This window comes from Phasianus colchicus, chromosome 2 (genome assembly GCF_987193195.1).
Source record: "Phasianus colchicus chromosome 2, bPhaCol1.hap1.1, whole genome shotgun sequence".
Taxonomy (NCBI): domain Eukaryota; kingdom Metazoa; phylum Chordata; class Aves; order Galliformes; family Phasianidae; genus Phasianus; species Phasianus colchicus.
In genome coordinates this window covers 105,841,276-105,860,957 of record NC_143437.1, presented here as the reverse complement: position 1 = coordinate 105,860,957, position 19,682 = coordinate 105,841,276, and the positions used below count along the sequence as shown (strand labels likewise).

Here is a 19,682-nt window from a genome sequence, read left to right as displayed (position 1 = left end):
AAGTCATTTTACTCAGCAGAGGGCCAGTTCTGCAATGGATGGCCAAACTAACACCATGGGGCAGCCACTCAAAGGCTTACTATGTTTGCAGATCTATTTTGAAACAGCCACTTATGAGACAATATTTATGATTATGAAACCAGGTATTCACGGCTATTATATAATCAAATACACTGTCTCTAAATTTATGCCATATCTCAGTCTAAATTAATTTTGGCCTTAAAGAAGCTATAACACAATCTTACTATAATTTTATCGGAGTGCTTGGGCTTTATGGTCAGATGCATATGGGAAAATTAAACGTAGAGACAATTGCTTTTAACTGCAATCATGGTGAAAACAGCTTAGGTTTAATTCCCACGTAACGATGTGATTGAGTGGACTAGATACTAGATAGGCACCTTTACAAATGACAGCCCTCAATTCCACTACTCTGTGTACAGCAGAGAAGCTGTTGTATTTAACTGAAACCTGATTCTCATTTTGAAAACTGACAGAACAATGTAAATTTGATTCTGGGACCAAAGAATAATAATGGCTAAAAATGTGACTGTTCTCCAGAGCTTTATTTTTGGAGCTGTTGCTTGTGCTGTCCTCCTTTGCTCTGCTCTAAATAACATCAGAGAAAGCTGACCTTACCTGCTCCTGGCCGTGTCTCCAAAGGATACTGATCAAAATACTGCCAGGACCACAAGGGAGGAGAACTTCAGACAGTACTCAGCTGGTTTGTCTGTTTCAGTACTCACTCTTTTTTCCTGCGTCCGTGGAAAAAGCTGGCCCACTCAAAACAGGTCTTTTTGCTTCCAACCCAGAAGACAGAGGGTATCCCAACTACCAAAGCCATGAGATATTTCATCAGAAAGAGGATCAGATCTGGACGACTCATCTGAGTGACCTGCAGAGAGAAAGAGACCAAAAAGAACATCATACAAACCACCATAGCTCGCTTCTCCTCTTATTAACTCATTTAAAATAACTGTCTGTGCCTTGAGCCAAAGTAAACATCAACAGGGTTCCTTTGTTTCATAGCTCCAGAGAGCATGACTGAATGTGACGTACGATCCACTGCGGAGTGAAACAAAAGCCCCAACTGCTGTGAGGTCCCAGCCTTTATTTGTACTTCTGGTCTTTTGTCTGTGCCCTGAATAACTGTGAGATACTTTCTAGTCTGCAAGTTATAAAGACTCATTTCTTTGACAGAACTAACCTACATAAAACCAGGTGTTACAATCACTGTTGGGAAAAATGCCAGTGAAAGGCTTCACGGGATGCTCAACGCTCACCCTTTATTCCCTGCCATCACGGAGGGCTTTACCCTTGCTTTCCTTTCCTTGGGAACATAAGGCATCACCAAGGTATGACGACCTGCTTATTGCCAACTCTGACCTCCCCACATTTATTCAACGCGACCAGATGAATTCTTGTGAATATTAATCCAAAAAGGAGTTGTTAGGAAACGATGTGGGAGCAAATCCGAAGACATAATTTCCAGACAGGTCTGTCATGCCACTCTAGAACAAATAGGTATCAAGGCCTTTTGTGGAGTCAACAACAAAAAGTGAGCTTCAAGGGCAAATCTGGAAGAGCTGACGATGCAGAATTTAATTTAGGAGCATCACAAGCATGATTCTATTTCTCAGAGTTCATCTCTGCATGAAATGGGATCAAGGCTCTTCCCAGGTGAGTTCTCTCCTCTGCTCAATGTATTTTACATCAGACTGCAGATCTCCCGGCCCTCTCATGCATGTAACCACACAGCACGAGTCTTCTGGGTGGCTTTGGAGCCATTGTGTGAGGTTTCACCCAAGAAAAGGATAACAGTATATTAATGGTGACCCAATAAAAACCTATCCAGCAAAATTAAGCTCTCAGAAATTAACCCTATTAACTCATTTCATAATGTGCAAATGTGGCATGAAGTGGAATAAGTGATGAAATTCATCACTTAATGTAGGCAATGCTTAGGTAAATTCTTGTGTTTCCACACCGTGCTGCCTGCTGGCCCAGCTCTCATGGCAGAGCTGCCTGCCTCAGGTGAGTGCAATTCCCATTCTCGTGCTGAAAATAAAATTAGAGTTGGAGCTCTGAAGCCCAGTGTGTGATGAGGTGCTCTGAAAGGGCATTTTTATGTCCTGGATTGAGCCAGACCGCTTTACGCTACAGTCAACAGAAACGAGGTGGTGTGTACAGCATGCATCCTTATCCCACTAAGGAACAGATATTACTTCCATAAAGACACTGCATCAAATCATTTGATAGCAAAGCCTCCAGCTCCACGCATTTGTGCAGGGTGTTGCAAATCATTCCAAGCAAAAGCTGAAATCAAATCACCAAATACCTCTGGGCGAAAAGAGGAGCACCCTGCTCTCGGAGCAAACTATTCCCAGTCAGTGTGCTCACTTCTCAACCACGAGCTTCTCTGCACGAAGCCAGCACTTTGAGCAGGAACACATGGTGAGCTCCCTCATCATTAATACTAAAGTGACTGCACCTGTTTTAAACAACATCTCTGCGGATTAGGAGACACTAATTGCAATTAACAAAGGAAAAATAAGACTTGAAATCACTGTTCCAGTAATATAAAACTGTAACTATCAGGTGCTTAAACCCAAAGCCTCCGAGCTCATTTCCAAAAAGTATGGCACTGATGTAATTGCAAACCCCAAACGCTGCCATTTTTTTTCATTAAGACAAAGAAATGATTGCACGGTTTTTAATAGCAGTAAAACCACTCAGCAGCTCCCTCGTGCTCACCCTTGGATTCTTGCTATTGAAATCCAGAGCACCTCCACACTTGCTCTGTCCATTTGTCTGGATGAGGAGCTACGAGATGTGCTTTAGTAGCTTGTGGTAGCAATGGCAGTGGGAGGATGGTTGGACCAGATGATCTTGTAGGTCCTTTCCAACCTTGTGATTCTATGCTTCTACGATTCTCTAGGCCTTCAGAGGCACTCAGCTAGCAGGGGAACGGGCTGAGATGGAGCTGCTCTGCTCTGCTGTGCTCAGGCACGTCCCGCCAGCAGCACGGGTACCGATGCTTCGCCGAGCAAAGACCAGCAAACAAGTTCTGTCAGCTACAAAGATTGCATACGTGATAGCAAGGCTTCACAACCCAGCCCTGCTCCCATCTGCCGGGCTGGTGCTGCAGCTGGGCTGGTGCAGGGTGTGAATCTCTTCCCTTGCTGAGCACAGAAAGACATCGGTGCGAACGCACCGCTTCCCTGCCGAACCCACAGTAGCAGGTGTTCAGCAAGGAGGTTAAAAACATCCATTTCAGCATTCCTCTGGGGAAAAACAATGCCTCTTTGTAGGCACACTGTTAATTTAAGATGCTTATATAACTAATTTCTGAATATTTTCCCCTTCTGCCCCTGAACGATCAATCACGGTTGCTTTTTAGTGACAGAGACCAGTGGCCTCTTCCTGCTGCAACGTATGAAATCACAAATTAATGAGCTTGCTGCACATGTGGAGTGAAAGCACAAACCCAACACCTGTCCCCCTCCTTTGGGGCACGGTTCCACAATAAGGCCGATCATTTGATATTTCCCTAAGGATGAAAAGCAATGAAATTCAAATTAACTCATCCTTTTGTTGAGAGCAGAGGAAGCAGGGAAAGACCAAAGGGAATCTGATCCGACAGTCTCACTTTCATTACCATTTCCATCACTGTCACTGCTTTGAAATTCAGAATATTATACACGTGCTGCTCATTTCCCAGCAAAATGCAGCTGCATTTCTCTCTCTGTAAAATCAAATTATTTTTTCAGTTCATTAGAATCTTGCCTGTTTTACTCCACAAGCAAATCAGGATCCATGCAACCCCCCTGGCTACGGGGCAGCACAAACTGAAGAACCGAGCGACTCCAAGCAATTGTGAACGGCCAACCTGATGTAGCCCTGATGTAAGAGCTGGTGAAGAAGACAACCCATCCATCCTTCAGCAGCTTCAGAACAGGTCAGGTCTGTGTGAAACAGTCACAGCAGGCTCTGGAGACATCCGAAAGAAAGTAAAGGAAGCTGTTCTGGCTCCAAATCACAGAATCACAGAATCACAGAATGACCTGGGTTGGAGGGGACCTCAAGGATCATGTAGTTCCAACCCCCCTGCCTAGCAGGGCCACCAAACATACACCTTTACTAGATCAGGTTGCCCAGAGCCTCGTCCAACCTGGTCTTGAACACCTCCAAGGACGGGGCATCCACAACATCCCTGGGCAGCCTGTTCCAGGACCTAACCACCCTCCTAGTAAAAAACTTCCCCCTAACATCCAACCTAAATCTTCCCTCTTTTAACTTAAAACCATTTCCCCGTGTCCTGCTATTATCAGCCCTTATGAAGAGTTTATTCCCCTCCTGGGAGTAAGTTCCCTTCAGATATTGAAAGGCTGCAATGAGGTCGCCCCGCAACCTTCTCTTCTCCAGGCTGAACAAACCCAACTCCCTCAGCCTGTCCTCATAGGGGAGGTGCTCCAGCCCCCTGATCATCTTCGTGGCCCTCCTCTGGACCCTTTCCAAAATCTCCATGTCTTTTTTGTACTGAGGGCTCCACACCTGAACACAGTACTCCAGATGGGGCCTCACAAGAGCAGAGTAGAGAGGGACAATCACCTCCCTATCCCTGCTGACCACCCCTCTCCTGATGGAGCCCAGGATCCCATTTGCTTTCCGGGCTGCCAGAGCGCACTGCTGGCTCATGTTAAGTTTCTCATCTATCAGGACCCCTAGGTCTTTCTCTGCCGAGCTGCTCTCAAGGACAACTCCCCCCAGCCTGTACAGGTGCCTGGGGTTCTTCCGGCCCAAGTGCAAAACCTTGCACTTTGCCTTATTGAACCTCATTAGGTTCACCCGAGCCCAGCTTTCCAGCCTGTCAAGGTCCCTCTGAATGGCCTCCATTCCCTCCACCGTATCGACTGCACCACTCAGCTTGGTGTCATCAGCAAACTTGCTGAGGGTGCACTCCATTCCCTCATCGATGTCATTAATAAAGATGTTAAAGAGCACCGGTCCCAAGACAGACCCTTGAGGGACACCGCTCGTTACCGGCCTCCACCTGGACATAGAGCCATTGACCACCACCCTCTGTCTGCGGCCTTTCAACCAATTGCTTATCCATCTAGTTGTCCACCCGTCAAATCCACTTCCCTCCAGTTTGGAGATGAGGATGTGATGGGGGACCATGTCAAAGGCCTTGCTCAGGTCCAGGTAAATGACAGAAGCCACATGGCAACGCTGTTCTGAGCAGAATAAATACCAACATTCAGGTCCTGCATGGCAGAACGGCTGAGAGCTGTCACACAAGAACACTGATGCCTTTTGTTTCTTGCTCTCAGTTGCACTTCCCTGCTTACTGCAGGGGCACAAAAGATCCATCCATTAACTTCGCCCATTGGATCACAGTAAAATATTTGTTAGAACAATTATGAGAAAACATTAGCAAATATTCTCCAGAATTACTTAATAACTACCGAGTTGCTGTATGCCCAGAGTGTAAACTAAAGCAGCGTGTTCAGTCTGTGCAACTTGGGCCAACCTGACCCAAGCTAATAACAAATAAAGCAATGCAATAAAAGCGTTCAGATTACCACCTCAATAGTCTGGAGGCCATTCAGGAGAAAACGTTCCCAGAGATGCCAGGTGTTGGCTCCAGCAATGCACATCTGTCTCACTATGCCAAATGCATCCAAAACACTTTTTTTTTTTCCCCCCAAGAATTCAACCTGTGTGCCTGAGAAACCCATCCTTATGAAAAAACTGCCTCTACAGTACCTCTGAAATACAAAGCATTATATTTTAGGAAGACTTCACTTGAGTTTCTCTGCCATGCTGAAATTATTCAGTCCATAGGAGGCTGTGGATGCCCCATCCCTGCAGGCATTCAAGGCCAGGCTGGATGTGGCTCTGGGCAGCCTGGGCTGCTGGTTGGTGACCCTGCACATAGCAGGGGTTGGAACTGGATGAGCATTGTGCTCCTTTTCAAGCCAGGCCATTCTATGATTCTATGATTCACAGAAGATCAGCAGTGGTTTTCAGTAGAAGCCTTTTGTCTGCATCGGAGCCTCATCACCTACGATAAGAACAGCTCTGGGTAACGCAGCAGACGAGCGGCTGCCACAGGGCTGCAGGCTTCTCATCATCCATCTCCTTGAAAAGGGCTCCCACAGGACAAGCTGAAAGGCCCTGACTCATGGCTGCAGCCTAACACCTCCCCTCCAACGCATCCGCCCTTCAGGCCCTGCGGTTACTCACAGTGCCAGCCAGGAGCTGCTGTTAGCAGGCGTGCTGCTGGCTGCTCCTGCCTGCACCACGTCCTGCAGCTACCTTGTGCCAATCCTAGGATGTGCTGATCTGCAGCTTCAGGAAACGACTGCTGGGAGAACAGGCCAAGGGAAAGCTGGCTGTCAGCGAAGCTGTTGGGATGTCGTGCAGTTGGTGGCTTTATCTTGAAATGAAAGACAGCGTTCAATCGCTGCAACGGATTTTTTTTAAGTACTAGCAATGGTTTGTAATTAGATAGACTGCCCAAGTGCCTGCGTTCTGATTTGTCCCAGAAGCTCCTGCTGCCATTCAGAGAAATATAGCTCCTCGACTTCAGATATTAGCACTTCACTTGGAATTAAACAGCGAGTCCAGAGAACAAACAAAAAACTGAATGAATCAGAAAATGTGATTCCTGTGACCACTCTGCCACTGACTGCATTTGGATTAAAACCAGCATTAACAGCCACTTTGGCTTTATATTCTCCTTCTTGAACATATTCAACCCTTGCTGCAGCAGCCAGCAATGGCACATGAGCCAGCTCAGTTCTGCAGCTCCAGCCTCAGCTCCTGTGTAATTCTCTCATTTCTAATTGTGCTTCATGCATGAGCACGTTACCACCCTGCCAGCACTGCCTTAGACTTTAGCAGCTATTTTCAGTCTTCCTTACAGTTTTGGAAAACTAACTGCATCCCTTCTTACCCTTCTGCAAGGCTATGCACACCCATACATCCTGCTTGGGTTTCTTTAGGAAAGCCCTATGCTTTGACCACAAGGCTTGGCTACGCGATGCCCACTGCTTCCAACCTCAGCTTTTCTCAAACAAGAGCATGCAACACAGAGTTATTCATGTCACATCTCTACCTAAAAACTGCTCTGAGTTCTCTCTCAAGGATTAGGGATGAAAGTGTTCTTGTGTCTTAAAGTTGAAAATCACACAATCATAGAATGGTCTGGGTTGAAAAGGACCACAGTGATCGTGTAGTTTCAACCCCCTGCTGTGTGCAGGGTCACCAACTACCAGACCAAGCTGAGCATATATAGTAATGCATTTTTAGAAAGACAGGTCCCAAACTTCAAAGATGAGCAGTAACACTGCGTGCTCAAAGCATTACCTCTGATTTGGGAATGCTCTCTATCTCTCTATTATCCTCCTATTAAGTACCCTTCTATTTGCAGACTACTCTGAACTTCATTCCATGACACCACCAAGCAATCTCTCAAAGTGCTCACAGTGGGAGCTGGACTTCATTGCACGTGCTGTGCCCTGTGGCACCACAGATACACTGTCTGGAATTACAATTTCCTGGAAAGCCAAAGAAACTGCTGTCAGTAGTAAAACCATCAGAGGTGTCTGTTTCAAAGCAAGTAACTCTTCTGAGACTGAGGTTTTAAATGTGCCTTAAAAACAATATAAGAAAAACACAAGTGAAAAAAAGGAAGAAAGGTAGAAATGCCATTTAGCATCTCTGAGCTGATAAGACCAACCCTACAACAGCCAAGAACCACCAAAGAGCACAAGGACAGCCATCCGACTGGAACCCACTGTGAGGCAGAACAATTAGGCATACAAACACCTGGGTTCAGCATCTGCTGAGATTTTGGCAGAAATGTACATCCACACCAAACCAAAGATGTTCAACCCAAGGAGGCTGTGGATGCCCCATCCCTGCAGGCATTCAAGGCCAGGCTGGATGTGGCTCTGGGCAGCCTGGTCTGCTGGTTGGTGACCCTGCACATAGCAGGGGGTTGAAAATAGATGAGCATTGTGGTCCTTTTCAACCCAGGCCATTCTATGACTCTGTGATTCTATGATACTTGCCAGCTGGCCCACAGCCATTTTGGCACGGCTGTCCAACACCTCAAAGCAACTTGGAAACCCAGTGAAAAGAGTCAGAATCATCAGTGAATGCCTGGTGCCAACCTGTGCGACCTACTGTAGGGGGTTGGACTCCATGATCTCTTGAGATTCTGTTTGTGTGAAATCAGAGCTCCAAACTCCATGTTTTTCCTATCCTTTTAATAGCAGTGAAAACTCAGTGGAAGGAAGAGTTCTTCCTTGATAATCAGAACTAAAGGCTGTTCTAAATATGAAAGCTGCTTATTAAAAAGAGAACAGAGTGAAATTGAGAACTCAAAAACAGCAAGATCTGACCTCCTTTGACAAATCACAGAATATGAAAAAAAAGGTGACCTTCAGCAGTCACACATAGGTACATGGACCACTCTGCCTGTCTAAAGATAATGGTTGAGAAATCAGCACTTCCCTTTGTCTCTAGCTCAGTCAATCCAATTAGAAAGAAAAAAAAAAAGACAGAAATGACTCACGTGGATGAAATGATTGCTTTCACTCAATATGTTAATGCACTGGAAATTATATGCATGTGAAGGTGAGATAAGAGAATACAGTGCGTAGTGTGTAGGATTAATCAGTCCTAGATGTGCATGGAGACAGCACTGATATTACTAAAGCTGAAGAGAATTCCAGGAAATTAGATAGAATATATAATTTTTCCTGGGCATTTAAGGCAGGAGGAGTTACCCGAAGCACTGCTAGGACACTGAGTAACACTGGGCTGAATGCTGCTTTTCAGAGTCGGCATTGATTTGTTTTTGGAGAGAAGTGCAGCTCATCATTCCCATTTGCTCGGTCTCTTCTGAGTAAACAGCAATAAGGAAAAGATGTTTTTATCTCACCTTCTTTTTTTTTTTTGAAGGCAGAATAATTGAATTCAACGAGAAGCAGTTCCTTAGGGCAGATTTAAGCAAATCCATTACCTCTTCTAAGAGGAATTCTAAACAACAACTAATGAAAAAGAGGGAGGAGAAATGAAGATTTATAGACATCTCTAAATCTATTCTCTTTATGCCTGTGCCACACACAAGCGGTGCTAAGACATCTCTTAACAAAGCCTCTTTTCTTTACCCAGCTTAGTGCACTCCCCCACATGTTTCTGAAGGCCCACTGTAACACAGATGGTAGAACAGCTGAGATTTGGTATTTAAAATATCATGGCAAAACCCCTGATTAGTGGAGGAAACAACAAAAACCGGAAAACGCACTGTATTGCTGCAAACTCAACTGGGGAAACTACCCAGCTTCAGCTGCAGGCCCAAAGAAGCAGAGCCTACAGCTCAACAATGACTTCTTGTCACTGTTTTTGCTAAGATGTCTGCAAGCCCCATCTTTTCTTCTCTTTGGTCTGCGTGTGCAATTGTCCTAAAGCACTTGTGCGTGAAAATAAAGCCAGTGTCAACAAGGGTTACCCTTCACCCACAGTGCAGCCATGGGAAAAGACATTCTGCTACGGGAGCGTTTCGGAGCTGCACGCAACTCAGCTTTACCTTCACACAGTTTAAATCCCCAGCACAAAATCACACGCCTAGCAGTAAGTCTGGGGGGGGGGAGGGGGGGGAGTCTGTGCTGTGTATGGAAAAAACAAACCCAAGCACGGGCTGCAAAACCTGGGCTGAAATGTCCAGCAGTTCAGCAATGAGGGAATGAAGGCAGATGTGTGCACGCTCTCATCACCTGGCTCACAGCCTACCAGCTCTTTACCACCAGCGTCGCTTCTCAGTTGGCACCTGCTTGTAAAAGAGCTTCCCTGTGTTGAAAGGGTTCTGCAAGAAGCCAAGCATGGTCTCTGGTTTCAGTGCTCCTGCAGTGTGTGTTCAGGGCACCAGGTGGAAAGCAAAGCAAAGACCAACCCGTGCCAAGTGGGAATTAAATGCACTTCAAAATGGTCCCCCCGCCCCCGTTACGTGGGCAGCTCTACAGAGGGATGCAAACCAAGCAGATAAAACACCTTATAACTGCTGGCCAACCAGGAGTCTGAAATGAAGAGATACTGATCTCAAAAGTTCATTTTGACACATCTAAAACCACCTTGGAAATTCACAGTAAAAAAAAAATGGATCGGATCAAAAAGTGTATTTGGGAAAAAGGGAAACAAGAAACCTGACAAATTCCTGATCCTAAAGCTGAGATAACTGCTAATATTAAAATCCAGCTCTTCAAAGTTAATTGTCAATCAATGCATTAACAGCTATCTATAATGCAGTATAATTTAAATATTAACAGATATATATTAGCAAGCCTGTACTTGGCTTCCTTTGTGCCTGTACTAGATACACACAACTGCCACCGACCGGGAAGAGGCTTCCTCCACAAAACATTCCTTCTTTTTAAGCTCTTGGTAGCTTAGGTAACCACCATTAATCCTCTCTTTTCTCCCTGACACCAGCAATAAGCAGAAGTGAGTGGGTGAGAATTCCCATCTTCAGTAAAAACCCATCTGACACTGTGCAGAGCAAGGCTGGGGCTTGGAATGAAACAGATCAAGCAGAGGGGGGGAAAGAAGTCGGGAGAGACTATTTGTGTTGCTGCTAGAAATGACAGTTGGCCCTACATCTTCTTGAAGCATCCCTCTTAATAGTCAACTGCTTCAAAATATCGTGGAGGTTCTAATTTTTTAAAGCCGAGATCACAAGGAAAATAGAAAAGACTTCAGAAGACAGGCAAGGCACAGGAACTGCTTCGAGAACTCGGTCAGAAGGACAGCAGCAAAAACAGCTGTGTTCTGCTCATGGTTCGTGTGAAAATCGTCTTCTCCATCAGTAATGGAAGCACATTTGCATTATGCTTAGCAAAGCAAAATGATGTCTGTGGGATTCCCAAACACAATCCTGTGTCCTTCCAAGCACTGTGGTCTTAGATTCTTATTTATGTCTTCTTTTCCAAGAAGAGCAAAAAACATTTTCTTGCAGGATCTAGAAAGTGTTTAAGGGGTGTTGATGCATATCCTCAATCTGAACAAGAGAAGCTGGAAAAAAAACCAACAAAAACCCATCAAAAAAACCCACCCCAAAACCCAACTTCTGTTCTCTCTGCCCCCAAAACATCCCTAGAATTTTCCAGCAAAATATCCTAATTATATTAGGATACATCTAAATAACAACAAATGCAACCTCTTCAACCAAGCAGCACATCAAGGCAAGGTACAACTCATCAGAACACAAACCAAGCAGTACAGAAGTGCCCCCTATCTCTGCTTCAAAGCAGAAAAGGAAGCTAGGAGAGCCACCTCAGCCAGAAACATCTGGAATGAGCTAACTGAATGGTGCTCAGTAACTGTACTTTCCATCTTCACATTGATTTCAATCTAGTATATGCCTAATATTTTACCTCTGAAATTGCACTGGCTTGCATGAGGTCAAGCCCAAAAGCTGAAGAAACGTACAACAAAGGGATGCAGACAGCATGCAAATGTTTAGTGCTGCTCTTAGGTTTAATCTGTTGCAAACAGTGTCTGAGTGGATATTCAGCATCCAGCACAAAACCGAGATCCTAATAGAAAATAAAAAAGAAAGTGAAGTTTCCAATACAAAACCAGACTTTGCAGTCTGTTCTGAACTTAGCCTGCCAGCAAGTCTTCCCCATCCACAGTGAATCAAATGTGCTACCCATATCTCCTTCCATCCTCCTAAATAACAGCTATAAGGTAAGCAGGGAGCACTGTGTTTACTCTCAGCAAGCTAAGCACTAAAGTGTTTCAACCCAATGAGTTTTGCCCACGTGGTTGGGCAAGTTGTGAATATCAGATCACAAGCAAAGATAATTCATAGCACTTGGTTTCATTTCTCAAAGACTCACTGGGATAGCAAGAGCCTTTGAAATAGTTTTTTTTCCTCTTGCTTCTCCTTAACATCTAAATTAGATGTCTTTCCCACCAGCACAGTGCTCAGCCCAGCCCTGAGGCATTTGAGAAAGCTGTTGGGAGTCTGGATACGCTCAGATCTAACAGGAATGTGCCTTAACTCAGGACCTTTCTGATTTTGCAGAATACCTGATTTTGTGGATCAGTCCAATTAACCTTTTCAGGCCTAAACCACTTCACACAGTTCAACTATTGGAGTAAGAAAAGAGGTAAAAGTTTTTAACATCACAGTCTGCCATTCCAAGAGAGCAAGCCCAGACTGACCATTTGAATGCTGACTTTTTGTAAGAGTACATTGCAATCAACCGTAGAATCACAGAGTCATAGAATGGCTTGGGTTGGAAGGGACCTCAAGGATCACAAAGCTCCAACCCCCTGCCACATGCAGGGCCACCAACCTCCACATTCAATACCAGCCCAGGCTGCCCAGGGCCCCATCCAACCTGGCCTTGAACACCTCCAGGGATGGACGGGGCATCCACAGCCTCTCTGGGCAGCTGTTCCAGCACCTCACCACTCTCATAGGAAAGAACTTCCCCCTGATATCCAACCTAAATCTTCCCTCCTTCAACTTAAAGCCATTTCCCCTTGTCTTGCTGTCATCTACCCTTTCAAAGACTTGAACCAACCTTGGAGACAGATTTTCTTCAGTATCTATTTCCCTTTGTAGCCAAATTTATGTCAGCTTTAAGACATACGTCCATAGATGGGAGTAAATCACTGTGTCCCAGGATGATTGCCTTTGTCACTCCCAAGAGGAACAAAAAGAGGAACTACAGGGGGTTGGTATGAAACATCTGTAGGGTCTCTTCCTTCCATCCCCCATGGTTCTATGAAAACTCTGCCAGTCTCTTTTGTTCTTTGTACATCTACATCCTGTAGATGTGATTATTTTATGATTGGATTCCCTGATCTTTTGCTTCAATACTGCCTCTTACCCTGATGCAAAAATGGTGCTACACTCTCATGAAGAAGATCATATATCAGAGATACATCCTCCGGGTCAGCATTTTAATGCACGCAGCCCAGCTCAAATGCTACATGTTCCTGATGGGAGTAGGAGGCACTATGGCTGTGCAAACTAATTTTATTTTCCACTACATGAACTCTCCTTCCAGAAAAACATTCATCTGTTTTTTGAGGCCAAGCATACATTTCTTTTTTATGGCCATGAATGGAAAGTGAGGAATCAACATAAAATTCAACTGCTCCTTTGAATACTGGTGTGTTGAAAGTAAATTACAAAGATATCATTTGCCCTCAAGAACAAGAAGAACGTCCCAACCATGATGAGAATGGAGAGGAACGGGTCAAGGCACTGTTAGGCTGCTGTGAGGAGGAATTTCAGAGGAGTGATCCTGACTGGAAACAGTTTACAGCACTGCAATTACTGTGAACGCTCCTTCTAGCATAAAATAATTATTTCTGGTAATAAGTTATTCAATTTGTCATCATTCATATTGAAAGAAGGAAGATCTAATATAAAGGCTTTAATATTTTAAGCTCAATTAAGAAATTTCTCCAGGCTGATACTAAACTCCCTGAGTGATTCACTCCCCAAAACCTGTCTAGGTGCACACAAGAAGTGCACTTTACCCAGACAGAAGTGGGGTTCTGGCACTCCTAGTCAGAGGCTGTGGACGCCCCATCCCTGAAGGTACTCAAGGCCAGGTTGGATGGGATACTGGGCAGCTTGATCTAGTGGATGGCAGCCCTGCCCATGGCAGGGGATCGGAACCAGATGGTCTTCAAGGTCCCCTCCAACCTAAGCCATTCTATGAAGTTGATACCCAGAAAATCAGTGCATCTCTCCTGTAATGGGAAAGTACAACTGCATTTCTTGTACATACCACAAATAATTACTACTTCTCAACATACTCGTTTTGTGTTGTTTTTTTGTTGCTACAGGATACTAAAGGGAACAATACTGCCTCCACTCAATTTCTGATGGATTAAGCTCTGTGCCCTCACAACCACAGCACAAGAGGGATGACTGCTGTCTGTTTTTGGCATTTGCTGCCCAGACTAAAGCTGCTACCTGACCTGCAGCAGCCAAAAATTCTAGAGAAATGTGACACCAGATGTGTTCATGAGGAGAGCTGCTGCACGCTTTCAGAAAACCTTCCCATGCTTCTTCATCTCTCCCAGGAACCAGAAGTGCAGAGAGGAGGCAAGGTAAGGTAACACTAGCTCCACTTTGCCCTGCATCTTCTCCTCAAAGAGAGGGAATATTGGAATATTTTCATATCTTTGTGGCCAAAAAAAAAAAAAAAAAAAAAAAAAGCTTTCATTGACATGCACAAGATTTACACTGCTCAGAGTAACAGAAATAGCAGGAATGGCATGGATCTAATTCTGTCAGGACAGACAGCAGGTAGAAGAGCTAAACATTTTGCAAGGTAAGCAACAGGTGCTTCCTGGATCCCACAAATAACACAATGATATGTAGCCAGCTTGACCCCAGAAGCACGCAGGTAGCCAGAAAATCAAAGCATAAAGATATCTATTTGCTTTCTCTAATTTGGGATCTTTCAGAAATTATTTTGCCCATTTTAACCAATCAAAGAAATTTGTCCATTTTTCACTTGAACCCCATTTGCTGAGGCTCCCTCTGGCTTGGCAGCAGCCAGGAGCATCTGCAGCACGATTATCTCCTGCACAAGGAGCCAACCAGGAGAGACCTGCTGGTATCAGCTGCATATTCCAACCCCCCATTAGCAGCTCTCCAGAATGGTTTACTGTGGCATCATCCTGTGATGACAAAGCTGAAGCAACGGTTGAATGGATCGATGAATTTTTAACCTCAGATTTGCTGCTGTTGGACAAAGCACGCCTGCACAAGCAGCAAACTCTAGTACAAACCCAGCTAAGTTACGCACAGAAAACCCCTATACTTACTGTGGAATCAACTCAGCTTAGGATAAACTTTTCTTCAAGCATGAAAGAATTGAAATTCAAATATTTGAAACTAGAGTTAAATAACATTAAGGCTGAGAAAAATACCGTCCTATTTCTAAGTGAGTGACACTCTCTAAAAAGCTTTAAGGTTCCTCTAATTTAATAATTTATTTCACTTGCACGAGCTAAGTAAGCATAAAATGATTTCTCCCCACTGCTTTGCTTTGTTCATCTGCTGCAGTTCTATGTCTGGGTAGTTTAAATGGAGAAGCATGTTCAGCTTAAGAAAAAAAAATGGAATGGGTTAGAAGAAAAACCTTTCTAACACTCCCAAGGGTCTACGGGTCCTTCAACCCAATTTGACATGAATGAAAGCATTATTGTTCTTTTGACTCCTGCTGAGCCATTATGTGAATGGTTTGTTAGAGACTTGAGCAGCCTTTTACACATGTTTTCATCATTCTACAAACCAGGATTCTGGTCCTGAGACATCAGAAATTTCAACCTTTAAAACAGTTTTTCTTCTATGTTATGAGAAAGCAATATACATTTCAGACAGACATATGCAAGGGCATTTGAAAACAACTGAGCGAAAAACACGTCTCTCTCTTTCTCTCTTTGTATGCATTAATCAATTGAACATATTAAAAACTGCAGCAACAAAGAGTCAATCAAGCAAATGAAACTGAACACACCCACTGACAGATATTTCCTGCCATAAAAATGCTCACACATTGGATGGGAGGGAAGAGTCACACCCTAATAAAATGTAACAGAGAAAACAATACAAAGGGTTAAAAGGTAATAAAAGGATTATTATCAAGCTACGTAAACTAAAAACCTCAAAGTGACATTTTACTGCATTAAAATGGGAGCTTTGATGATCCAGCTGGTGTTTCAACTGCCTTACAGCCAAAATACTGACTTTTAAAAAATCTTTACACCACCACCACGTAATAGATGGTTGCTGTACAGCCCTTCTGAATTAAAGTTGCTTTCAAATAAGTTGCAGAAGAAATATCATTCCAAATCCAATTCACCACTTTGGCTCAAAAAAAAAAAAAAGGAAAGTAGGATTTGAGTAATTAACACAATACTTCATCTACAACTATAATAGTGTAATAATTAAGTAAATGGTGGACAGCTTGATATCTAATGCTCTTAACTGCCTTCTGTCCCTGCGACAGCTCAATTAAACAGCAGGCAGGTACACGTAATTTTCTTTACAGACAGAACTGAAGAGCTGTAAGCTCTGACTTTTCTCAGGAGACATTTCAAATCAGATTGAAACACAGAGTTATTTCTGACATGTGCACGGATTGCTCTAAAACAAGCACAGAACATGTAAGCTGATCAAGGCAACAGAACTGTTAGGGAAGACCAACACAATCCAGAAAAAGCTTACTGCTTACTGGAGGATGATTACAGCTCAGCTTAAATGCCAACACTCCTACCACATCTCTAGAGACCAACAATAAACTCACTAAGATCTGTTCATCAAGTTGGTTTAAAACAGAATCTTTATAACCCGTGCAGGTTCCACACAGCCCAGAAACACCAAAGACATTATCTATAACAAAGAAGTACCAAGCAGCTGATGCAAAGCTCCAATTTTCCAATAATACTTAATCTTCCAGAAGGTCTAAGCCTTTATCCCAATAACTTGAGTAGGGCAAGAACTTCCCTTATGGGAATAGCACCACTTTCAGTAGAGATGACAATAAAGACTTAACACAGCCCCCCAACATCCAGTTTCTGCACTGCTGAACACTTTGACACTTGATATTGATTTCCTCACCTGGTAAGGACACGGGATGTGATATTCCCTGCAGCGTTCTTGAATCCACGTCGTCTCCCACACCCCTCGATAAGCCTGCTCATAGAAATAGCAGCCAATTACAACCAACAGTGGCACGAGGTACAGAACACTGAACACGCCAATCCGGATCATGAACTTCACTAGCTTGTCCTGGTTCTCTTTTTCTAATGGGATTTCAATGCGAACCCGATTGAGAGAGATAATGCCAGCTAGCAGAAGGGAAACTCCAACAACAACATACAGGCAGAGGGGTGCAAGTACAAAGTATCTTAATGCATCCACATCATAGAGGCCAACAAAACATACGCCGCTAATATTGTCACCTTCAATTTTATTCATTGCTAAGAGGACGATGGTTAGAGTTCCTGGAATGCCCCAGGCACTGGCGTGGAAGAGCAACGCTTTCTTCTCGATCGCTTCGCTGCCCCATTTTGGCACAGCTGCCAAGAACCACGTGATGGTAAGAATGACCCACCAAACACTGCCAGCCATGGTAAAGAAATAGAGCACCATGAAAAGCATGGTACAGGCTTTGTTGTGAGAGCCCTGTGTCACTGTAGAAGCCTTGTACTGGGCAGGACTAGACGCGTTACACGCTACTCGGTCTTCAAGCAGAAAGCCAATGAAGAAGATTAATGACACCATCATGTAACAGACGGCGTAAAATATTATCGGTCTTTCTGGATAGCGAAATCTTGTGACATCGATCAGAAAAGTTAAAAAAGTAAACAAGGTAGCAGAAAGGCAGACGATGGAGATCACTCCGATGAAGTAGCGAGCAAAGGAGAGCTCTTCACGCCGGAAGTACATATTTGGACAAGGAGGGGAACAGTCCCGTACCCTCAGGAAAGAGTAACCCAGATCGGGGTCTATTTTCAACTCTCGAGGACACCAAAAACCATAATCCCTCTGTACCGCCATGGGGGCCTCTTCTGTGGGCTCCCCACCCAAACTGAGGTCAACAAGACGAGGATATGGCTCATCACAATCCGGGAATCTAGAAAGTAAGAAAGAATGATTTACAAGAAAGACACGTGCAATGTGCAAAGGCTACTAGCCTCATTTACATGTCTGACTTTAGGCACAGCGACTGGAAAGAAAACAGAGGCAATCCACATAACAGGTAATCCACAAATTACTACGCCATACATAATCAAGCTTTAGAACTTACTGTCCCAGACTGCAGTAGATGTCGAAACTATAAAATACGTGTGAAAATAGAGAAACAAGTGGATAAGGGGAATGTTGAGGCCTTAAGCATAAAAGATACACAATTCACGTCAGGAAGTCTCTACATTTTGCTTTACCGTGCCCAAGGAAGAATGATTTTATAGAGCATGTAAAGCCCTTTCCCTAAACAACCCTACTAGCTGCTATCAGGCAGGATACCATGCTAGTTAAACCAAACATCCAACTAGCATTAATACTAGCATTAATATATTGAAATTAGGATGAAGATATTTCTACAATTAGGGCAAGGTGTGCTGAGATGCAATCTTACACTTTCAGTAAGTTTGGCTGTTTGGTTCCTCCCTCTCTTAGACATTACTGCCTCAGCAAGTGCAGCATAAACTAAACATGCTTGCTTCTGTGCCACAGTGCATGTTTTGGTGTACTGACACTAACAAAGCATGAATGAAGCTTTCAGAGTTTTATCTCCAGTTTTGAAATTTCACTACTGACATTGGTCTTAGGGCCCAGGCATTTGTTTGCAGCCCAGACAGAACAATCTTTGATCCTGATTATCAGGACCTAGAAACATCCTCTAACTTACTCTTTGCTAAAATAAAAGCTTTTCATTGCTTTCTATTCTCTCCTATTCAACCATAAGGGACTATTTCCTCTGATTGCACTCCTGAATGCTATTAGCTGTTAAGTCATGTATTCAAAAAAAAAACAAAACAAAAACCACTAAGAGATTGTTTTCCATTTCAGATACATCATTTCATATAAATTAGAACATCATGGAATACTTTGCTGTAACATTATTTCTGTAATGTAAAGCTGAAAACATCTTTCCATACAACATGAGGCAGACTCTCTGAAAACAGAGCTTTGAGATTTTAGATGTTCGTTGAATTCTGCCAGCTCCCCTCAGAAAAACTGACCCTTCATCTCCAGGCATATATAACTTTGCATGCCTCTCAGAAGAATTTAGCACCATGTATTCTACTTTGGTATTCCAGACAAAGCTAGGTCTGCATACATGATGAGGAAAATAGGTACATTCATTCATTAGAATGAGAATATGTATGCACTTCTGAGAGGAACTACCTATCTAAATTTTCAATTAATCTATTGGGTAGATGACAGAAATATGAATCTAGTTTCCTCACAGAATGGCCAAGGTTGGAAGGGACCTCAAGAATCACAAAACTCCAACCCCCCTGCCACATGCAGGGCCACCAACCTCCACATTTCATTGCAGCCCAGGCTGCCCAGGGCCCCATCCAGTCTGGCCTTGAACACCTCCAGGGATGGATGGGGCATCCACAGCCTCTCTGGGCAGCTGTTCCAGCACCTCACCACTCTCTTGGTAAAGAATAATATCTGTTTCAAATCATAAAATATCCCAGAAGGTACTAAAATTTCAGTCTGGGATTGTGAAACAACAGGTTTGCTCACCTGGTACACTCCATATCCTCAGGCCAAGAGACTCCAAACATCTCCATGAGCTTGGAGCATTCGCTGTACGCTCTTTGGCAGAGTCTGCGACATGGCAGAGTGACACGGCCATACTCCATGCACACGGGAGCGTAGAGGGCACAAAGAAATGGTCGAAAATCTCTGGAACATTCCAAATTCACCATCGGATGAAATGGCTACAAAAGAAAAGGGAGAATTCAAGAGCTTCAGCTAGCAGTTTTGTAGAACACGTCAGCAGGAAGCTGTAATTTGATTCATGAGGATTTAGGGCTTCCACAACCGTAACCATAACCTTCTTTTCCTGAACAATGCCTCTCGGAAGATGTGATCATCCTAATCCAGC

At 43.9% G+C, this 19,682-nt stretch overlaps 1 protein-coding gene across 2 annotated transcripts in view; it reads right to left on the bottom strand.

The window, feature by feature from the left end:
- Window positions 1–19,682, bottom strand: part of FZD3 (frizzled class receptor 3) — a 52,058-nt gene that overhangs the window by 3,984 nt on the left and 28,392 nt on the right. Inside the window, exons 3-6 of one of the 2 annotated variants that reach the window (XM_090136575.1) lie at window positions 19,319–19,515; window positions 17,534–17,690; window positions 16,673–16,747; window positions 747–895 (exon numbers count right to left, since the gene is read on the bottom strand). In XM_090136575.1, coding sequence (XP_089992701.1) covers window positions 747–895; window positions 16,673–16,747; window positions 17,534–17,690; window positions 19,319–19,515 — 578 coding nt within the window. Of the gene's footprint in view, window positions 1–746; window positions 896–16,672; window positions 17,691–19,318; window positions 19,516–19,682 lie in introns of both variants that reach the window. The other variant, XM_031603852.2, reaches the window with a different exon arrangement.